This window comes from Pseudopipra pipra, chromosome 6 (genome assembly GCF_036250125.1).
Source record: "Pseudopipra pipra isolate bDixPip1 chromosome 6, bDixPip1.hap1, whole genome shotgun sequence".
NCBI classification, from domain to species: Eukaryota; Metazoa; Chordata; class Aves; order Passeriformes; family Pipridae; genus Pseudopipra; species Pseudopipra pipra.
The window spans coordinates 4,147,276-4,169,604 of record NC_087554.1 but is presented as its reverse complement, the minus strand read 5'-3'; the positions used below and the strand labels follow the sequence as shown (position 1 = coordinate 4,169,604).

The 22,329-nt window shown below is 40.4% G+C and overlaps 1 protein-coding gene and 1 long non-coding RNA gene across 2 annotated transcripts in view; one reads left to right on the top strand and one right to left on the bottom strand.

Moving 5' to 3' along the window:
* Positions 1-19,498, top strand: part of LOC135415425 (uncharacterized) — a 37,960-nt gene extending 18,462 nt beyond the window's left edge. Inside the window, exons 2-3 of the long non-coding RNA XR_010431119.1 lie at positions 13,754-14,079; positions 17,104-19,498. This is a non-coding gene — a long non-coding RNA (uncharacterized LOC135415425). The remainder of the gene's footprint in view (positions 1-13,753; positions 14,080-17,103) is intronic.
* On the bottom strand, positions 5,609-17,498 carry LOC135415418 (acyl-CoA (8-3)-desaturase-like). The gene is made up of 12 exons (XM_064657100.1): positions 17,214-17,498; positions 14,491-14,601; positions 13,876-14,073; positions 12,790-12,891; positions 12,472-12,600; positions 11,112-11,169; positions 10,649-10,725; positions 10,126-10,223; positions 9,707-9,803; positions 9,011-9,090; positions 8,603-8,728; positions 5,609-8,291 (listed from the first exon to the last, which is right to left on the bottom strand). The coding sequence occupies exons 1-12, from the start codon at positions 17,496-17,498 to the stop codon at positions 8,240-8,242; spliced, it is 1,413 nt and encodes a 470-aa protein (XP_064513170.1). The 3' UTR covers positions 5,609-8,239.
* Positions 19,499-22,329: the final 2,831 nt, after the last annotated feature.

Genomic DNA, 22,329 nt, shown 5'->3' with positions numbered 1-22,329 from the left:
GCACACCTTGGTTCATGCAGCTGAACAGTGACAACACACTCGTGGAAGCCAATAAAACAGCCTGTATGAATGAGGCAGTGATGCCTCAACCTTGCTTTTAATATCTAAGGTCATATTTAAGAGCTTGCTAGTGGAGACAATTCCTTTTCCAGGACTTCTGTTCCACAAAGATTGCAGCTCTGAGGAAGAAGCAGCAAAGGGAATTATATTCCATGGATTTTTTCCAAAGTCACTCTTTTGTTAAGAGAAAAATTGAAGGCACCTTTTTATTGCCATGACCCATCAACACTGACACTGGGCAATAGGACCAAGTACACTCCAGTCTGTGCTGGGCGTGTCCTAGGACAAGGGGGAGGGTTTTAAACTGTCAGAGGGCAGGTTTAGATTGGATATTGGGAAGAAATTCCCTATGAGGGTGGTTGAAGCCCTGGCACAGGTTGCCCAGAGAAGCTGTGGCTGCCCCATCCCTGGAAGTGTCCAGGTTGGACAGGGCTTTGGAGAAACCTGGTCTGGTGGAAGGTGTCCCTGCCCATGGCAGGAGGTGGAATGAGATGATCTTTAAGTCCCTTCCAACCAGAACCATTCTATGATTCCATTATTCTATCAGCAGGGCTGGAGGGAGAACTGGAGCTGGAGGAAATCAGGTTAGAATGACGTTGGGGAGGTGCAGAGAAAAAAGGAGATACAAGATCCTTGTATTCCTGTAGTTCAGATTTTTCAGGAAACAGAGGTTCCTTGGTTCATTGGAGGGGACACATTTCAGAGGGATGCTCAAAGTGTAAATCGCAGTCCCAAGAACATCTTATTTCAGCCTGAAAAAAGTTCCCTCAGTACTTTTTCTACTACATTATTAGACACTGATGGATTACATCTCATTCCAGAGAGCAGGATGTGCTATCAACCTGCTGCCCTATCATCCTCTGGATATTGGATATATATATTTCATTCTCTTTTACAAATCTACAATAGAACACAATTAATTCAACAGAATGAACATGAACTCTGCAAGTTTAAACCTGCCTGCAGGTAAAAAGTGGGGACAACCCATGGTGTTACAAAAAGTAGGGTTAAAATGTACTCTGAGAGCTTCTCTTTCATTTTAACACACCCACAGCTGCAACTTCATTCCTGGGGTTAAAAACTTACAACACCAACCCTTACACTGAGCAAATTCAGAATGCTGCAATATCCAACTTTTTACTCATGTCTCACAGCTGATATTTAAAGTTATTATAATGAACATTTTGCTCCTTGCTGTGCATGGCTGATGAATACCAGCCTTTCTGATTCAGCAAATTGGGCCTTTGTAATGGGGTGTTGAAACAGGGCATCAGAAATCCCAGTAGGCCCTGACAGAAAGCCAGGTAGAACATTCCAATATTGATTGACTCCTCTAACAGGAAGAATACAGTGAATCTTAGTTTGAAATAAGTGTTTCCTATGGCATAGGTTTTTAAATATATACTATTTATTTGGTTTGGTGGTTTTTTTCTCATGGTGTGTGTGGCTTTAACACCCACTTCAACAAATATTAAAAAATAAATCCTTTGGCAGCTTCCTGAAGAGCTACAACCTGGTAAACCCACTGCTATTGCAACAGGTCAAGGTGCTTTAGGCTATTTCATCATTCCAGAGGAACAGAAGAAGGTTGGATCAATACTTGGGACATGTGGCATGAGGATGCAATTTCCCAGTAAATCAGTGGGAGTGGAGTAAGTAATTCCTGAGAAGAGCTACCATTTAAACCATTGTCTCAATGGTCAGAGCTGCTCCTTCCCACAGTGGATGTCACTGTATATTCAGTCCATATATGATAATAAAATAGACACTGTAATTAATCTTTATTGAGCCTGGGTTTATATCCTTCTTCAGGCACCCACTTTTGGACACTGGACTGGTTGGAATATTGCTCTGATGGTCTCTCTTTTGCCCCCTCATGCCTATTTGTTGTTTTAGATACCCCCCAGACCAGTAACTGAAGCTTTAACCAGTTTGTGACACTGATACAACAGGTCATAAATGGGTAGAAATACCCACGTAAGCAATTCCCAGCTCCACACTGACTGGTATCCAGCTGCTCACAAAAATGGAATTATGAATCACAGTGAAAATTAAGGACCTGCAGATCTCTGTGTGCAGCAATTCTCACGGAGTATATAGGCTTCATTTGCATAATTAGCTTGTTCTTGCTCAATGGTCTCCACGTAGGGCTGGGATGAGCCTGTGTGGATCAGCACGGCATTGGTTTTGGCACAAGAAATGTGCAGTGATAAATAGGCAATTTTAAACTTCATATTTGGCATGAGAGACCTAAACCGAAGCAGAGTGAAGCTGCTGTGCTCAGTAGACACTTCTCACATGTTTTTAAGACAGTTGTTGATGCTCTTATTCTCCTGTCGAGTTTGATACACAGCAGCAAATGGGTGAAAGAACCCAAAAATCAACAGTCACCATCCAGGGATGGCTTCCATAGGAAACGAGGTTCATAAAGCACATCTAGTATTAATTCACACTGGAGTCTCATGCTGGAGATTTTAGATCTTCTGTTAGATTTCTTGGGTATTATATGCCATTAAAAAAACAAAAGGCAAGAAATGGTGCTTTAAAAAATTACCCTTGTATTTATTTCACTAATACACATAGGATGAATCTCTTCTAACCCATCATAGGTCAGAAAAACAGCCCCCTTGTGTCAACACCTTCAATCAATAAACTTGATTAATTGGCACAACAAGATAGTGTGGATCACTAAGCATGTTTCCAGTAGAATGGGAAAACCAAAACCTCAAACACGAGCATGTTTTCTTCTAAGAATAACCACCCTGCTGATAAAACATAAGTATGACTTGAGTGGTAAATATATTTAAGGATAGGGCAGTGAATAGAGAGAGTTCTAGATCCCCTAGGAACCTCAACCATCCCCAAAAGGTGTATTTTCACATTATGTATATGTGTTTTTTCAAATGTTAATTTTCACTTCCAAGAAGGAATGTGGGTCCATTAGAGGAGAAGGAATTTTTTCAAATCTTATGTCACTAGATTCAGTTTAGTGACCAGGCAAATCAATAAAGATTATTTCACTTAATTCTCATTTTTCCTTGTGTATCCTCTACCAGAAGAGAATATGAGGAAGATGCATTTATGTCTTCTGAGAAGATAGAAATACCCTTGAGGGACCAAGGGTTCAAATGAGGAACATCCTCACAACGCATCCAGACTCCAATTTGTACGTGCAGAGCTTAACTTGTACTGACTCCACCAGTGTAACAGAACTCATCCCATACCACGACAGATGGTTCCAACAGCTCTTACAGCAGCATCATGAAAGTCACCCCTTCATATTGCACAAGTTTCTCTAGGCTGTCCAGTAATCTCTGCTTCTCACTCTGAGTTTATCCTCAACTTCTGCACACAGCTGTTTATCCTCTAGTATTCAAGGCATGTTGTTTAATTCCAGTTGGCAATAATGGGAGCAGAAGCAGGGACTGGGTGGCACTACGATGATTTTGAATTGTTACCTAAGACCCATCAAGTCCCTTGGGAGCAATTCCTCAAAAATGACACCAAACGCAAACATTTGAACAACTGACTCAGTTGCTTTTTAGTCCCTGGTGGAGTTTCAGCAGGGACAGGCTCAGCAGAACAACTTCAGGGCCCAGGCTGCCCAAGATAACACCTTAGGTATCACACTGCTCTTTAATTACAAAGGTGGAAATCTGCGTTGCGATTGTCAGTTGCCGTTGAACCTGAGATGTAGAAATCCTCTAAAATGGGGCTCAAGTTCCTGCTCGAAGTATTCTGAGAACCAGACAAGAAATGCCATAAATAAGAGGCTTCTGCCAGTTTTGAGCTCTTTGCTGTGCTGTTGTCCACATTCCAAGGAGAGGGGAATGTGCTACCAGTCCATCTCTGGGGAAGAGGTAGGCATTATGGTTTTAAACAACTTTTCCTTGGCAGAGAGTCAAACCAAGGTAATTATACTGCCACAACAACCCTATAAACACCCTTTATGGAAGAAGTGGAGGATCACCTCTTCCAGCTCCATTTTAGAAAGAAAACAGACACAAATGTCCTCTGAAAAGCACTTTCCTGCCTGGCTGCCAAGTGGGACCAGGCCTCTTGGGGTATGACAGGCAGGAAAACCAAACACACCCCACCCTTAGGTGGGTGATAAGATAAAAATTGCTCAGACAGAGGCAGCTCTGTACATGTAGAGACGCCCAGCTCAGCGTTTTTAGAGCTTTAGAGTAACAGCAGAACACACCTACTGTGGGCAACACCTGAAGAAAAGTTTAGGTGGTGAGATGGAATATCTGACCTGGATTGTCAGGGTAGATAATGGTTTTATTTCTGGCTGAATGTCCCTTTATGGGTGTACATTATATATATAATGTATGTATATATTACACATATATTATATGTATATTTTACACCTATATGCGTATACATATGTATATATATAATATATATAATATATATTATTATACATGTATATAATGATAAACATTATATATTATATATTTTATATACATATATATGCATATATAATATAGATAGATTTTTATATAATATGTACACATTATATATAATGTATATCTAATAATACATATGTATAATATATATGTGTATATATAATATATATTTAACATTTATATTTCTAATACATATTTACTATATATAAATGTATAATATAATATTTTTATATATGTATGATATGTGTGAATTTAATATACATATATTGGGTATACATTTATATATAATATATACATACTATATATAATGTATGTCTAATAATATATATGTATAATAGATATGTGTATATATGTATGATAATATATATAATATATAATAAAATAACATACTATATATTTTATATTATGTGCATATATATTATTATACCTATATTATATATAGATTTATATATAATGTATATATAAAATTCTAAATTATATTTTATAAACATGTATGTATAAATGTATATTATATTTTATATAATATATAAAATAAATTTTTAGATATAAAAATTTAAATGTATATATAAATTTCCTTCAGCTCAGACAACAAGTATGCAATAACATTGAAGAATTCAAGGAATTTTTTTCTAGGGATGGTTGGCAAGAGGAATCAGCGGATAAATCTTTCATGGGAATCATTTTACCCTTTGGTGGGAAGGTGCTAAGCTGAGATCCTGCCACACAGAGCAAGACAACAGCAGAAAAGAGAGTTATTCTTTCCATGTTTAAATTCTTTCCATCATAGTCCACCCAAACTACCTTATCCAATTGCATCCCTAAATCTGGAGCCTGAGTGAAGAACAAAAACAAAGATACAGAAGAGCTTTTGCTCCACCTGGATAAGAAAAATCACTTTAGCAGCACTTCAAACTCCTGCAGCAAATAGGATCCTGCAAACCATCTCCCTCATTTCCTTGTCTCTTCCAGGTATTCCAGATGGCATATATTGTCTTTCATGAAATATTGCAGTTCTCAGCAGCTGTTATCCTACCCCTTGAAGTTTGTGAGCCATGTCTGACCAAGGTAAACCAGCTCCATTGTTAATAACTTTTATAAAATAGATAAAAAAATGAATATTGGCACAGAGCAGCCTGTTAAGCCAATCGGAGACAAGACATTTTAATTAAAATGAGGCTGCAAAAAGACAAACTCAATAAATAACAACACTCAAAGAAGTAGAATTCCAATTAAATGCAACAAATCATCAGATTTATGAGTCACACCAGAAAGAATCATTTTGCATCAGTCTTATGCTGGTTTCAGTGGGACTCAGGATATAATGAACAAAGCTTTCAAGTCTCACCGGTAAAAAAAAAATATAGGCATCCTTAATATTTATATTGCCTTCAGCAAGACATCAGTTTAACACTATCTTCATGTGCATGCAATACAATTCCTGCAGTCATGTTAAGACAGTATTGTCCTTTAAATATTTATAAAATGTTTCTACTGTTGCAAATAATTGTGGATATCACCATTCTAACCAGGCTAGGATTTCAGAATACAGAATTGGTATAGGCACTAGTTAGCAGAGGTTTCCAAATTACATTTTAAACAGATTTTTTTTTTAACAGCTTCTTTTTTAAACAGGATCATTCTCAAAGGCATCTGTCAACTATTATTATGAAATAACCAGAACAATGCTATTAGTACCTGCACCTACACAAAAAAGAAATATAAATAAAAAGAAGAAATGGAGATGTTCTTAAAACAACAAAGGCAAAAATGAAAAGCCCAAACTCCTGCTTTGTGTGTGGGGGCTTGATCTTGTTACCTAGAAGAGGCTGTTGGTGCCTGTAGCTTGTAACACTTGAGTTGCTGCTCAGTTGTTCATGGTGGTATCTCACTTTAAGATCTTCCACATCTTCCTCCTGTGGGTGTTTTGTCCCCTGAAAGCTCTGGGTGTGAATGGTAGAGGAGAAGAACCACATGGTCTTTGTTTCTGTGGGCAAATTGTCTATTTACTTGCCATTGTAGACTCACCTTCACGGGTTTTGGTCAATTAGGTGGACATAGCACAACACAGGTTCTGCCAGTGTGGCTCAGCTCTCTCCTAGTGGAATATCTTTGCTCTACACAGTATTGGGAGATATCATTGAATCAGAATTCCTTTGCAAAATCAGCAAGATTAATCAGAGATCTCACACTCTTTCTAAACCAGGAATTAATTTCAATCCAAAAATCATGAAGAAGAACTTTATTCATAATTATAGCTATAATTTCTTACAATTTCTCTTTTTTTCCTATTTTTAGCTTTTCTATTTTAGCTTTTCCAAACAACCAGGTTATCACCACTCAGCTTTTTTCCCCCTGCTTTTTTCCCTGCTGTTAAATGATAACCACACATCAACTTGTTCTTTCATACATCCTCTATTTTTACTATCTGTTATTCATCTCTCTGCCTTGACATTTTACCTTTCCCATACAATTTAAAGCACTCTGAATGAAAATATTCAACCATAGACCCACTTCTTTCTTTTATTGTCTCTCTCAAAACCCAGCAGTGTTCTTGGAGAGCCTCTACACAGGTGTGTATGACACTTTCCACCAGCAGAAGCTGTCCTTGACCATAACCACAGGTCCTTGGAATGACCAAGAAATAATCATTTAGATAAAATTTAATACACATAAAACTCAATAAAAGCAAGAGTGCCATAAACACCCTTGAAATGTGGACCTGCTCCTCAGTGCTTAGGCTTGTTCTCAATCTTATTCAAGGCTGGTCTACATCAGAAAGCCAGTCAGACAGCACAGTTAGCACTCAATTAACATATATACATGTATTTATGCCTATAAATAATACATGCTATACAAACTGGATTCAAACTGCCTACTACAGGTGTAAACCAGCAATTAATTATCTCCCTCCCCACGCAATCCATGAACAGAACTAGTTATAGCACCTAAGTAATCAGAACAAGTAGTTTACATGTGATCAGTAGCAACGGGGACATACCCCAGGCCATCTTGTTCTTTGCACCTTTATCTATTCAGAAATATCCCTTAAAGATTCCCCCTGCCCTAATATCTCCTGACTTCCTGCAGTTTGCTTTGTGCTATCCCAAAAACACTGAGACCTTAATACTGAAAGAGGCTTGTAAGGAAGATGGGAAGAGAGTTTTAACCAGGACTTGTAGTGACAGAACAAGGGATAATAGTTTTAAACTGACAGAGAGCAGGTTTACATTGGATATTAGGGAGAAATCCTTCCCTGTGAGGGTGGTGAGGCCCTGGCACAGGTTGTCCAGAGAAGCTGTGGCTGCCCTGTCCGTGGAAGTGTCCAAGGCCAGGTTGGACAGGACTTGGAGGAATCTGGTCTAGTGGAAGGTGTCCCTGCCCGTGGAACAAGATGATCTTTAAAGTCCCTTCCAATCCAAATCATTCCATGATTCTCTGACATTATAAAGAATTTCAGTTTAAACTTCTTCCATAAGCAATGAGCTGGTGCCTCCAATGAAGTTCAACTCATCAAGTTGATTCAAATTCTCCCCAGTTTAAAAGCCCATCTCTAAATTCTGAGATTGAGAGCAGGAAAAATAGAGGTTCATGGTTGAGACCAAGAAAAAAATATGTATCTTTAAGCCACTTTCCCACTTGATTCTTACTGAAATTAGCTTTGCCCAGCTCCTGAATTTATATGCCTGAAGACACACACATGGATGGTCTGTGCTGAGTCCTGGCAGCAGTTGGGTGGTGAAGAGGTTCCCTTTGAGAGTTGCCAGTTTTTACCCATGCAGATATGCTTCAAGCCAGTGCTCCCCAGAATCCTTCAGGGAACTGCAGGAACAGAAGTTCAAAAAACCATTTGTGAAGAGACTATTCAGTTTTCTTGGAAGCAAATTGTAGTTAAAGGAATAATTGGAAAAAAATGGATTTTAAAGTGCATGGATATCTCATAGCAAAGTCTGACTACTGGGAATGAGTAGAGAGGATTTAAGGAAGAGGGAAAAAAAAAATCTTTCAAATTGCCTGTAGAAAAATCTAAATAAACTACAGGTTTGATCATGGTTGCTGACTTGCAGCAGTTCCCTGCATCCTTCCCTTACATGACATTAGAGTGCAAAACTATCTTGTTAATGGATACTTACTGCAAAATATCTACAAAGGCTGTCAGTAAAGTCTTGGTTTTATATTCAATGCCGTGCTTATCACAAAGGCTTTTCACTAGAGGAGCTACTTTCCAGTAGTTGTGTCGAGGCATTGTGGGGAACAGGCTGCAGAATGGGATGAGACAGAGTTATTGTAAGACTTGGCTTGCACCACTTTCTGCCCTCCCTGATCAAAATATTCCCCTGCCCTCCCCCAGAAGGAGAGCAAAATGTCTCCTGAGATGGCTTATTCCTGGAAACAAAGAATAGTTTGGATGGGAAGAGACCTTAAATATCATCCGATTCCACCAGATCCTTTAAGGTCCCTTCCATCCCAAACCATTCTAGGATTCCACAGTTCTAAATGCCCCATATTATTCCCACTCTTACGCCCAAAATTATACTCACTGGTGCTCAATTTGGAAGTTCAAGTGCCCAGTGAACCAGTCATTGAACAAAGATTGCTCCACGTTGCAGGTTGCATGGAGCTGGGAGGGAAAAAGACCCCAAAGTACATGGTTTAGGTTTTATTTTCCTGCAAGTCTGATGTTTGAACCCCAGCAATCATTGCCCACCCTCATCTTGCATAAAAGAAAAGTCAGGAATTACAGCCATCATTGCCCTGAGGAACTAAATAAAGTCTAGACTAGCCAGGTTGAGTCTTTTTCCCTTAATAAAAGGGAAAATGCTTAGAACACACTACATGGGATTTTGTTGCTGGAGGCATTATATATGTGAGTAAAGTTGTATTTACATATTTATTTTTATCAGATTTTACCAAATTTTGTCAGATTTATCTTATCTGCAATAAACCTGCAACCTGTAGGGTAAAAATAAAGGGATCCAATCCCACTTTGCTACCTTTAGTTGGCCTAAAAGGGAGATTGACTGTTTCACCATCAATACTTTTCTGTAATAGGAAGGGAAAAGCACTGCAAAAAATATATCAACACCTTTCAGTCAAAAAACCAAGACTTTTTAAATCTAGATGTCCTGTTTTCCAACTAAAGCTTTAAAAGGTTTGATTATTACAGAAAGGATGTTGTCTTTGTCCTATGATTCAGAAGTGTAGACCCGGTATTCCAGAAGAAAGGAGCTTCTCACCTGAGTAGACACCCAGTCTTTGTTCTGATCATAACCAATGTCCATGGGAATGTGGTTCATCTGTGACACCCAAATAAACCAGGTGCTCTCAAAGTACCTGGACAGATAAACAGGGAAACACTTGTTACATCTCCAGTGTCGTCCAAATTTACCATTAAAACACATTGCTGAGTCTCTTAGTCTTAACTAAAAGAGCATTTTATGTAATTCAGGATTTCCTGTTCCTAACTTTTAGAGTGTAAGAACCACTCAACTTGTAGTTGAAGGTGTCCCTGAGCAGCGACCAACACCCTGAAGTTAAACTGATCCTTCTTAACTATTTATTGCTGAGAAAATTGTAGTGACTGGGACTAATTTTAATTTATTTCAGTATTGATTACACATATTAGTCTTGGAGACTCAGATGTTCTGTGTGTTACCTGGACAGCCAATAGTATATCATGAAGTTCTTAAATCCCATTAAAGGAATATACATGAGGGAAACTCGGATGGTGAAAGACACAAGCAATATCAGGTCCTGTAAAAAAAATAACCCAAACCAAGATGAAAATCAGCCTTTGTTGATGAAATCCCTCCACTCCATCCTCTCCCCTTTACTTGAACTGCAGCTAAAAACTGTTCTGATGTATGGATTTCTTATTGATTTATCAAGAGGAAGCTCCACACCAGCATTCTACAGCAAGTTGGGTGTATCCCTAAAATATTCCCACAGCACTCACTTAATAACTGCAGACAACAGCCCTGTCATCACACTCTGGCTACGTTTGAGTTTTCTCTTAACTTTTATTTATCTGCTAGAAGATTGAAAAGCCTTTTCTAAACAATTCTCCCTTGCTGCAGCAAACCCAGAATCAGCCTTTGCTATCTTAAACCCCCCAAACGGAGGTAAATATTAATATAGTGACATTATTTGGGTTTTCCAGATGCTGAAGCTGTGCTTACCAACCACTTTTTCCTCTTGATTGTAAAGTGGAATATAGTCAGCTGGAAGAAGGGGATGAGTGCAAGTGGGGCCAACACTGAAGGAAAGAATGGAAAGAGAGAGGCATTTATAATTTCACTGCATCATAGCTCTTACAGAATAGTCTACTGTGAGAACAATGATTCTTCTTTCCAGTGGAAGAAAAATTGCTGTCTTCCATTTACACCAACATTCATGAATTTACAAAATCTCTTAGTCTTTTTTCTCATCACTTTTTCATTTCTTTCCCATCCCTTTCTTCCCTCTACTTGACTCACCCTCATCTAGTACTTCCATCACATAACCCTTGCAGAGACACAGGGGCAATTCCTCCTCAAGTGGACCTTCTTGAACATGAAGGAAGCTTTCTGAAGGTGTCACTTCAATCTTAAAAACACCTTTATTTTGGGGAGGAGATGCACTCCTGATTTAGCGGATACTCACAGAAGAAATACTTATGCTGGTAATTGTAAGGCATGAACTTCTTCTTCTTCTTTCCAAGCTGAAAAATGAAAAGATATTGTAATGAGCCAGTGAGAGACTATACAAATATGCTCAAAAAAAAATGCTTACAAATAATTTGCATTTTGTAGGAGAATGAAATTCAATCTAATCAATTCACCATGGAGTGCTGAGGCTATTGGCGCTTGGAGAGGAACAGGTTGTTAACATGGAAACTCAGTCACTAAGCTGGTGGGTTCCAACTTTGGAGATTGGAACTAGCTGATCTTCAAGGTCCCTTCCATCCTAAACCATTCTAGGATTCTATGAATGCAGGATGTGTTTGCTGTGGAAGTTACATCTGAACTTCTGTATCCCAAATTTCTGAGTAATAGAGGAGAGGGTGGTCAGATATGACATAATTTGGAAGCTGTCCTATAATGTCTCTAAAATAACTTCTGCAAGATCAAGGTACTGAATGTTCTATAAATAAATCTGCCTTCTTGTTTTGTCAAATACTTTGTCTTCAATTACAGAAATATGTACACCTCAAAGATGTCTTCCCTGGATCAAAACCGAAACAACAAAGGAAGCAGACAAACAAAGCCCCTGAAATCCATTTTGCCTGGCCATGGTGTGTGGTATTTTGTAATTCTCACTAGAGAAGCCTTTCTGAGACAGCAGAGCTGGAATTTTCCATGTGCCTTGGAGAGCTGTAGTTTCTTTGCTTATTACTAGCTAAAGGAGAGAAAGAGGCTTTATTTTAAGAAGCTGATTACCTTGCAATAAAGTCATTTCATCACCCCATGAGTAAATAGAATTAGTCGGAAAACAAAAGGCAAATGAGACCTTGATGATATCAGAAATCATAATGGTGCAGGGAGGATGTATTCCTAGTTTTTCTTTTTGTGAAAGCCATACAATTTTGGGTTAAGAAATCATCTGCACTCGTGTTCGGTGCATGGCAGCAATACTGGTCCTGAAGGATTTAGGTGCCAAACAGCCAGAAGGACCCAGAGGGAACATCTGACTCACTAATAACTGACTAATAACATGTAACATTAATGTAAATGCACTGACTCACCCTCTGAGCTGCCTCCAAGGTGCTCACCCTTCCTTAAGCACCGATTGCAAGACTTGGCTTCTCAGGAGCTGGTGCCTCAGCATCATAAGAACCAGGCAGTACATGAGACTCTTAGACCTTGGAACACTTTGGGAATTATCAGAGAATCCTGAATGGCTTGTGTTGGAAGGGACCTTAAAGATCACCTAATTCCAAGGCACAATCTGGATGATTATTATTATCCCTCCCTCTATAGATTTCTGCCATTAAATCTGCTTTTCCAGACATCCCCATGCTCACCTCCACAGAAAGTGTCTTTCCCAGGCTGAAGAGGATGGGGTGCATGTTGAGGTCAGGGTCTTTACGGAAGCAGTTGGGTTTGGCGTGGTGCTGGTTGTGCAGGTGGTTCCACCAGCTGGCAGGTAAGCCCTGGAAAAAGGGAACACCAGGGATTCAAACCAGAACGATATCAATGATCGCATTGCTATTTATCCACCTGTTATTGACAGCTTGCACTGCAATTCCCTCCCAGTTGATATTGCCTGGATATAGGGACACTCCAATCCATTGCTTTGTCCCCATTAGCCCCAGAGAATATTCCCACCATGAGCCAACTACCTTCAGAACATTTATCACCACCATCTGCAGCACCCGATTCCATCTGGGCTTCCTGAAGACAGAGCAGTGCCCCAGATCATGCTGGAACCAGCCCATCTGGATCTGGAAGACCAAAGGGTCAATGAAGAAACAGAATCTTGGCAGCATTGCAATAATTTGCCTTGTAATAATAATTTGCCTCCGTAACTTCATAGTGTGATGCATCTTCCTTCTGCTTTGGGGAAACAACAATCCCTGATGTCTTGCATGTTCAGTGCTGAGAACTTCCAATCAAGCTACTGTCCACTAAAGCTGCTCAATTCCAGATATTGACTTTAGCTGGAATATAGGGAAATCAGCAAAGCATCACAACAATTAACTGTTACAGCATAGAAGTCTGTTTGCTCCTATCACAAATAATGAATTTCCAAGTAACCAGCTAGAAAGTGGAAGAATTTCCAAGTCTACAGCTTTATTGCATTCCATATTCCCATGGAAATATGAGTGCTCTTTGAGGAATATCCACCTTAACAGATAATAGGCAAGTAGAACAGATCATGTAAACGAGTTAATTTGCATTTGTTCTATGGATGTCTGAGCAAATTTAAACTTTCAGCTCTACTAAGAAAATCTTTCTTCTTCCCCTCACCCTAAATTTATCACATCTAAGGGCCACAAAGTCCTATTCCCTCCTTTCCTGCATGGATCCTGCCCTTCTATGGTTGAATTCACTAATCCAGCAGAAAACTATTCAGGGTTAGTGAGGGAAAGTGGTTCATAAAGGACCAAACAAACATCAGACAGAAGGAACAGGGAGCCAAAAGTGCAGCTGAGAATGAAATATTCCCTCTTTTGTGATTAGATCAGCAAATCCCATCTTGTGAAACAGCCAGTTCCACAACATCCCACCAACTCCTGGGTTGTCAGCAAAACCAGATTTGCTGGAGGCAACAAAAATTGTGACGTAGAACGTGCTTGTCTTCAGGCAGGTAACAGGACCTGAGGAGAGGCAGTGGAGCAATGCCTGGGATGTGAACATTCCATGAATCCTCTCCATCTGGAGGAACCAAACATGTCTGCAGGGCTGAGCAGCTGTCAGCACTTTACCTGAGCAACGGTGAAGAACGCCATGCCAGCCAGGAAAGGCACTAAGGAGATGCCAAAGTACCAGATCACGAGCCAGGATGCAGCATCCAGTACCAGGACGTGAAGGAAAACGAGGAAGAAGAAGAAGTAGTTTGGCCTCAGAAGTCCCATCTTCTCAACAGTGCAGCGCAGCTCACGAAAATCCTCCAGGAGGGATTTCTGGGGGTAAAGTTAAAATTAATGCACTATTTACTTTGAAAATGTAACACAGCAGACTCAGAAATCCCAAAGCAGCCATGGGAGTCAGAGGAGATATTCTCTCAGAGGGGACTCTGCAAAACCAGGCATGGGATCAACAGGTATTGCTTTTGCTTTGATACTGAGACATCACAGTGGGGAGAACTGAGCAGAATTTGGGGCTCTGGAGCTCATTCCTCGCACCCAGGGAGGATTTAGTGAGCCTGAGATGGTCATGTTTCCATGCCTGACTAGCACCGGTTGCCTCCCCACTCCCTAGCCCATGGCACGGCGTCAGGTGTGCTCCTTCAGACAGGATTCCTGCTCCCTCTCTTATTTTCCTTCTCCTCCCAGGCTGAACCCCAAGCCGTTCCCAGCTCTGGAATCTGGGACACTCACCTTTTTATTGGACTCAAAGCTGGGTTGATCTGGTGCCAGCTCCCCAATCAGCAGAGATCTCAAGTACTTTTTCACCAGAGACTTATCGTTGTGAAAAGCTACAAAGGCATCCTGAGAAACACAAAGGGAGGGAGTGAGAAAGGGCACGTGACTAAATCCCAGACGCTGAGCCTCTCCTTTCCTCAAGTCTTTGATATAACACGTAATCCAGTTCCCATTGTCCAGAACCCTTTGGGTTCCTCTTTACCACCTACTGGAGCTCGGCCCAAGGATGCTGGAGAAGTTTCAAGAAACCAGATTTCATAAAAGGCCCTGGGCGAGGCTAGTAATGAACATGAAAGGGTTTGATGAAAAACTCTTTGCAGAGGGAAGCATGTTCTTTCATCTGCTTGTTTCAGCACAGTCTGTCCCTAGAAGGCTCCAGCCAGCAGCCCTTCCCTATGGATGGGACCCAGGTGTGGGAGAACACATCAGGGAATGGGATGTGTCTTTGCCATGCTTGGGATGAGGCTTTTAAAGTCCTGTTTGTAACCCACTAGGGCCAAAGGGAATATGTGCTGAAGTTCCTTACACAGCAGGAGTGCAGTTCCCTGCAAGTTTTCAGGCTGGATGATATTTTGGGGAAGTAGGTAACAGTAGTGACACAAATGGGTCCATTCAAGAAGCATTTGAAATCCCAGTTTTAAAATCAAAGACAAGCAATGGAATAAAGGGTGAAATTCCAGGTAAATCAAAACTCTTCTTTAGCTCAGTGAATTTTCCAGAAGTAAGATAAAAAGGCTGACCATGCTCTATTTAGGTCCAGAAAGAGTAGATATGGCAAAATCCTCAGTGTTTGAGCAGTCAGGTACTTGCTGATTTTGGGTGTGAGAAACAACGTGGATGATTACGACCCCAAAAAATTCTGCACGTGCCTGGTCAGGACCAAGTCCCTGGAAAAGGACAGGGGACTTCCTTGCAGTCTGACATTGCTCTGGAGCCTTTTGGCTGGAGAACTGGAGACAGTCTTTCTCTGAGTACTTTAGTCCAGAAATACTCAGAGCAAGGTGATTTTTTGGACATTTGAGCTTTTTACAGACATCCACTGATCCTTTGTCACAGTGGCAACTGAATAACTCTGTCCAGACCCAGAGGACTGGGGAAATCTCTCTATCCTAATTCTGTGCCCCTCATACATTCTTATATACCTCCCTCCTGCCAGGAATCTGATTCAATCCATAAGTGTCTATATTGCAGCTTGGAAACAGGAACCACAATGCCTTCAAGCAGGAATCCCTCTCCACAAGATCAGTATCACAGATTCTTATCACTGAAAGCCCCTCAGTCCTGCCTGTCACTTCTCCTCCCTCCTCTCAGGTCCTGATAATCATCTTAAGAGAGATTAACTTTAAGATTTATCACCTGCAACACACACAACTCCCAGCATTTGGCATCAATGCAATGTTCTTGTTGACATTTTCAAATTAATCCACACAGAAGAAGAAAATTCTCACTGTATATATACAATTATAAGGTCTAGAGTAGTCAAGATACTTGAAAAAAAATCCTGGATCCCAGTTACAGGTAAAGTCCTGCCCCAGCAATTTTTTGAGACACCTTCCAGTCCTGCATTTCTGTAAAAGTGTGTTTTTTCTCAGAATATATGAACAGAGCAGCATTTTAAAAGCCAAAAAAATTATACAGATTAGCAGAATACAAATTGAGAGCAAGACAGAAGGATATTGTTGTGATGCAACACAAATCCACACTGTACCCACAATTTTGGCTACTAGTTGTGGTCCTGTGCTCAAAGGGATGTAGCACAGCTACAGGTTGGAAAAGACCTTTAAGATCAAGTAAAATTAGGTTGTAATTATTGGAATAATAAAAGCAGGCAGGATCAAAGGTCATCCTTTAAACACATTCACCCCAGACAAATTCACTGTGGTTAAAACCCCTGGGTGTCTATAAATAAAATAATCTAAATGCAGGTCCTTACACTGCAGGAGCTGGGAGGACATTGCTTGGGGCCAAATAATTCCATGCATTCTGTATTCCTTGAATCCTTTTGTGAAAGTCCAGTAACAGAACCTGCAGGAGGTGGCACCAGGATTTCTAGACTAGCCTGGCATGGCTGGTCTAAGTTCTTAAGTCACTGAGGAAGAGGAGAAAGCCAACGAGACTCAAACCTTTCTTTTCCTTCCTTTGAGAACACCAGATATTTTTCTGCCCCACTTTCAAGCACGGAAACATTCAATTCAAGGAGTGAAATGTGAAAAATAACTGATCTGGTTCATTCTGGGCCAGGACTGGGGAAGTGTTATCCCATTTCAAACTGAAACCTGAGAGATTAGACTGGCTAAAGAGCTTCCTTCAAGTCAAAAAGTCTTGTTGAGACAAGAATTAAATCTCCCACATCACAAGCTTATGCCTGAAACTTGGCCATGTTTTTAATGCTCATATTTCTGACTATTCAGATATTCAATATCTCTTTCAGCAGAGAGATCTGCTTCGAATTTATTATTTCTGTCAACAAGCAACACAATTATTTCAGAGAAATCCACTAAATCAACAAATTTTTGCAGGAGATCTGTTTTCAAATATATTTGTGGAAGTTTTCCTTGTCTCCTGCAGCCACTGTGCCTCTTTCTCAGCCCACTCTTTGGCCAAGCACAGTGACAACCAGCACGTCCTCCTGCCCTGGCACTGGAATCACCTTCCTGCTCTGTCCTTCTGGGTCTTACCGTGGCATCTTGCCCAGCATAGTGGCTGATAACTCTGCTGCCTCCAGGGTGCTTCTTGGAAAACCTGCTGACATCATAGACCTTCCTGTCGATGACCAGCCACTGCTCCTGGCTCTCCCCACGGCCATCGTGCATCCTGACCTCTTCCCAAGTGAAAGGCTGCGGGAAGGCCGGAATGGGACTCGTCCCCTTCTCGCTGGAGCCCGTCTGAGGAGGCATCTGTGCACTCAGAGCCGGGATCCACCAGGCTGAGCCTTGCTCTTGTCCAGGCTGAGGGTGGACCATCCCATCCTGCCCGTTATACAGTCTCACTCCAAGCCACTCCCTTGTGCTCCAAGGGCTGGTTGGCTCTCCTTGCCCAAACACACCCTTCCAAAGTTCCCTCCCCTTCCAGATGCTTTACACACCCATAAATAAAAGCCCTGTTCCTTCTTGTACTTTCTGAGTTGCCTTTAGAAAGTCTGATTACTCATGAGAGTTGTGGACTGCTCTACTGAACACGAACAGGAATAAACAGACAAAATTAGGGTTATCTGTTGTCTCTAAATGGCCTCATCACTGCCCAAAACCTTCAGGTTGTCCTTCATCTTTGAAATTTTCTGTGTTGACCCTGGCATGGTAAATTCATGTGTCTTTCTTAACTAAAATAATCAAAATGCTATCAAATCAGAGTAAAGATGGTAAAGATTCAGAGTAAAAAAAGAACACAATTAGGAAAACATCCTTTATTTCCAGTTAATTTGGCTTGTTCATTGTATACTTCGCATAGAGCTGTGAAAACAGAGTTTCCTGTATATTCTTGACTCATTCAATCATCTAATTGTTCAAGTAATTAATTCATAAGTCTATAGCATTAGAATATTTTGGAATTAGGAATAATAATAATAATAATAATAACAATAATAACTGTTAGCACCAAATTTGGCTGTAGATTCAGAGTTCCTAAAGCTATGTTTAAAGGCAACGTTGACATAATTAACCTCACTTAAACATTGCTCCTGAAGAGACAAAATCTGAGCATCTCTGATGTTGAGAAGATCTGCTATGAGTACAGAGGTGAAGAGTTCTCAGCTGTAACAAAGAGCAGAGAGAAGAAGGCACTGCCAAGCTTCCTATGCACCCACATCAATTCTGCCCATGACCCAGAAAAAACTAAGCCCGCATATAGGAAATACTGCCCTACTTGAGATTTAGGATTCTTTTTATCCTGGTTGGATTTTTTTAGTCCAAAACTATGAGCCCTGATTGCTTTTGAGGAACGTACAAGCAGCAGGATGATATGGTACAATCTGTTCCCACAGATTTGAGTTAAATCAAAAATCATGAGTTTTCCCCCTTTTTATTTGCACTTATGAATTTATTATGTCTGTAACCCCAAATATTGCCTACAATGATGCCCAATCCTTGCCTGAAATCTGACCAGTTCCAGGCCTCAACTACCTCTTGTGACAGTGAGTTTCACAGACAATTCACACACTGTGATCCAGAGAAAGGAGGGAATTGTGTGAGCTCCCAGTTCTGAGAAGGACTGAGAACACTCAGCTGAAGTTGCAGACCTCTGGCAGGACAGAAAGATAAAGAAAGACAAAGACAAAGAAAGTTTGGAAAGCCAAAGGCACTTCAGCAGGATGAGTTGTTTTCCCTGTCTCCCAAGCAGATGGCAAGGAGGAGGCCTGGGCAAGAGCTGATCGAAGCAGAGATGATCTGATATCCCTCTCATGAGGTGAAAAGTACCATTTGATTTTCGTAAAATAACTTTATTTTCAAGAGTTTGTCCCTGAGTGACTCTGGAATGGAGCTCACAGGATATTCATGCTGTAAGAGACAATGAGGCTTCTCAGTTTTTCACTCTGTGCCAGTCTCAGACTGCAAACACAGTGACAAATATGAAGTCTTGGTTTTTGTGTTCCCCAGTGAATTAATAACAGCCCAAAAGCAGTTGGATAGAGACAGCTGAAATTCCCCAGAGCAGACACCTGCCTTGCCCTTAGACCTGCATGGAGCGAGCAGTTTTCTGACTGCCGCAGAATCCTAACTTATGCAATTCTAATTCTTTAAATCATGTAGCATCTTGTGAATTAATAAGTCAAGCCCAAAACAGCTGTGTAGAAGTTCCTGGCATTTGGCAATGGTTGAACCACCCAAAGTAAAAGAGAATGGGACCGTTGGTATTCGTCAGAAGACAGTGATAAAAGAATGGGAGGAACAATTTCTACTCTGCTGTCACATTGCATTTTGTAACTCTTTATCTTGCTCTAAATAAAAGTTGAGAGTGTCCACGCCAATGATGTGTTCATGTTCTATTGTATATGTGTGGAGTCTTACCTAAATCATGTTTAGTACTTGAGGTGCTGAAAATAAAATATGCAATAGTTTGCGCAATTTTCCACATATGTGGTTTTTATAGACATGTGAAAATATCAAGTTACTCCACAGCTGGCTGAAAGTACAAAAAAACCCCTTCCCATGGCCCTGTATTCAGGCTTGTAAATGCAGCAGTTACCTGAAAAGGAGAAGATAAAAATGAGGGATTTGATTTTGGTCACAGAGCCAGGTGTGAACAAATATGGGATGTCTCTGTCTATAAACACAGTCAGCTGTGATTTCACTGTTAACACACACTGTGGGTGCCAGTACCCACCAAACTGTTGCTAATTAGATGAATTAAGTTTGGGAACTTTAAGATATTTTTTCTCTGTATTAACAGTGTGCATAATATTTAATGTCTGAATTTATTTTCCATCGGCTCCCATCCAGAGGGTCCTGCAATGCCCATTGATATTCCATCACATTAAATCCCCTCCCAGTCTGAAAGCAGAAGCTCTGTCTATGTTATCCAGGTCATCAAACAGATTTCAGAGCTGCATGGAAAAGCCCAGAGAGTGAAAGCCACAGCCATGCTCACTCAGATAAACTATTGGGAAATCTGTCAAAGTGAATTTACACCACACTCAGTGTTCTGCAACAACTACCCACAGACCTGCCAAAATCTGTGTCGTGTGCTCCTGGGAGCTGGTACATGTGCTCAGAGCTGTTCTCTTGTGACTAAGAAACTCCTTGCCCAGGGACTTGACATGATTTCCCAGATTTCCAGAAAGACAGTATGTGACTCCTCAGCTGGGAGTTGTTGCATCAACACTTTTATCCCCCATAAATATTTGCAGCTTAATCCACTGCAGATATGTGGTCCAGAAATAAATCTAGTACTGAGACACCCCAAAGCATCTTGGAAGTGGTTCTGTGATTCTGTGAAGTGGTAGGACTCGATGATCTTAGAGGTCTTTTCCAACCTTAATAATTTTATGATCTCATTTCTAAGAAAATCTCCTTTTCCTTCAAGCTCTGAGGAATTTTTTCCTATAGGATACCAATTTTCTTACAGGGTTTTTTGACCACCTTTTCTACAGAAACAAAGTATTTCATGGGGCCTGTCACACGTGCTGTGACAGCACCTACCAAGTGATGCTCCTGGGCAAAGCTGGATGGAGAACATCTACTTCACAAGATTTACAGTCTACCCAGAGTTGTTCAACATGAAACAGATATTTATAGGTTGCACATGTCTCCAGAGTCAGCTGTCAACAGTAGAGAGAGCTGGAAAAGCAGGACCTTGTGCTGAAGCCGTGGGACAGCACCTTGCCTTTGTGGAGAACTCATGGATGCTCTTCTCTAAAGTGGCTCCAGCCTATGGCAGGGAACTCACCTGCAGCCATTCACAGGCCAGCACACAGGTCCCTGGAGATAGAGCCTGTTTTTCTTCCTGGATTTCATGGACTCAAAACTCCCTTTTCATTCAAAACTCCCTCTTCTGTGACTGTGATGTGCCTCTTCCCAAACACAGCCAGGAAATGGAAATAGTTATAATTATTTTATCCCGAGCACAAAACTTAATGGGGAATCCATAATTCAGGACAAGGCTACATTTGGAAAGATTTCTTCAATCTTTTCAAGAGACAAAAACTTTTGCAGTCGGTACAATTTTGTTTTGGAAAGAAAAAAAGATAAATCCAGTAATTGCTTGATGAGAACATTAGAAGATACCATATCAGTCAGGAGGAGAAAAGGATCGGGTTTTCTTTTTTTTTAGCATATTCCACATTAAGAGACACAACCCCGTATCTCAGATGGGGTTACTTATCAGGAATACCATGCAATTTCAGAGATGGGAAGAAAAATCAAGGAGTTTTTCATAGGCAGTCATGTTTGCAATGAATGTTTGCTTCTCTTCCCTGCATTGAGGGGTTTAATTTGCTCAGATATTCAAAGTCTTTATTAATTTTTTTTCATTCCTTAATCCAGATTTCAGTAGTAAGTTAACACATGGGTTTTTTCCTCTATATCCTTTGCAAAACAGAAAAAACCATCTGTGAAATACCACGTTTTCCCTCCCAATTTTGGGTTACATTTTATGGCTGAACAATAAAACCCCAAAATGAGTACCTTGTTAATTATAATGACATCTAAAACTAGGTTCTGTAATAAACCTTCTCACCCAAAACTCCCCACAGAACAATAATTTGCATTAAGACACATATTATGTAATTTTTTTGTACTTCTGAGCAAGTTCCTAAAGTCCCTACCCAGGAGATGCTGCAATGCTGCACAATGAGATGTAAAGCCTGACAGGATTTGCTATTGTAATTCTGATGTGACCTTCTCTCACACACACCAGCTGTAGTTACACCCCCCAAATTCTTTTCAAACAAGGGTGATATCAATCTCTTCATCAATCACCATGTACTTTTCTGGTTTATGTTTCTTATTTAACCTGCAATTCCAATTAAATATGAAATATGAATATACTCTTTGCATCATTCAAATTCATGGAAGCCAGAACTCCATGGGCTCTTCTGTGGCTTTAAGATCTAAATTCAGCTGATCTAAAATGGTATATTCTAAATTTAACAGCTGATAAAAAGGCTCTCTCTCAAGTGCACAGATAGCATTATATATTATTAAAAAGAAAAATAAGACACAGCATAATTCAAGATCAAATTGCTAAATGAATGTAACAAACCCATTTTGTTTTCCCACTGTTGTACATTTGGGTAGCATTTTTATAGCTTTTTAGCATTTATATTTTATAGCATTTTCTGTGCTCAGTGCAGAGCTCCCA

Bases quoted from the DNA above. Each gene is read 5' to 3' on its own strand.
- LOC135415418 (XM_064657100.1), bottom strand. From the start codon at position 17,498: ATGGTCCACCCTCAGCCTGGACAAGAGCAAGGCTCAGCCTGGTGGATC. The intron at 12,601-12,789 runs GTAGTTGGCTCA...CCCTTTTTCCAG, and splicing joins TGGTGATAAATGTTCTGAAG to GGCTTACCTGCCAGCTGGTG. The intron at 8,729-9,010 runs GTGAGTATAATT...CCCATTCTGCAG, and splicing joins AACTTCCAAATTGAGCACCA to CCTGTTCCCCACAATGCCTC.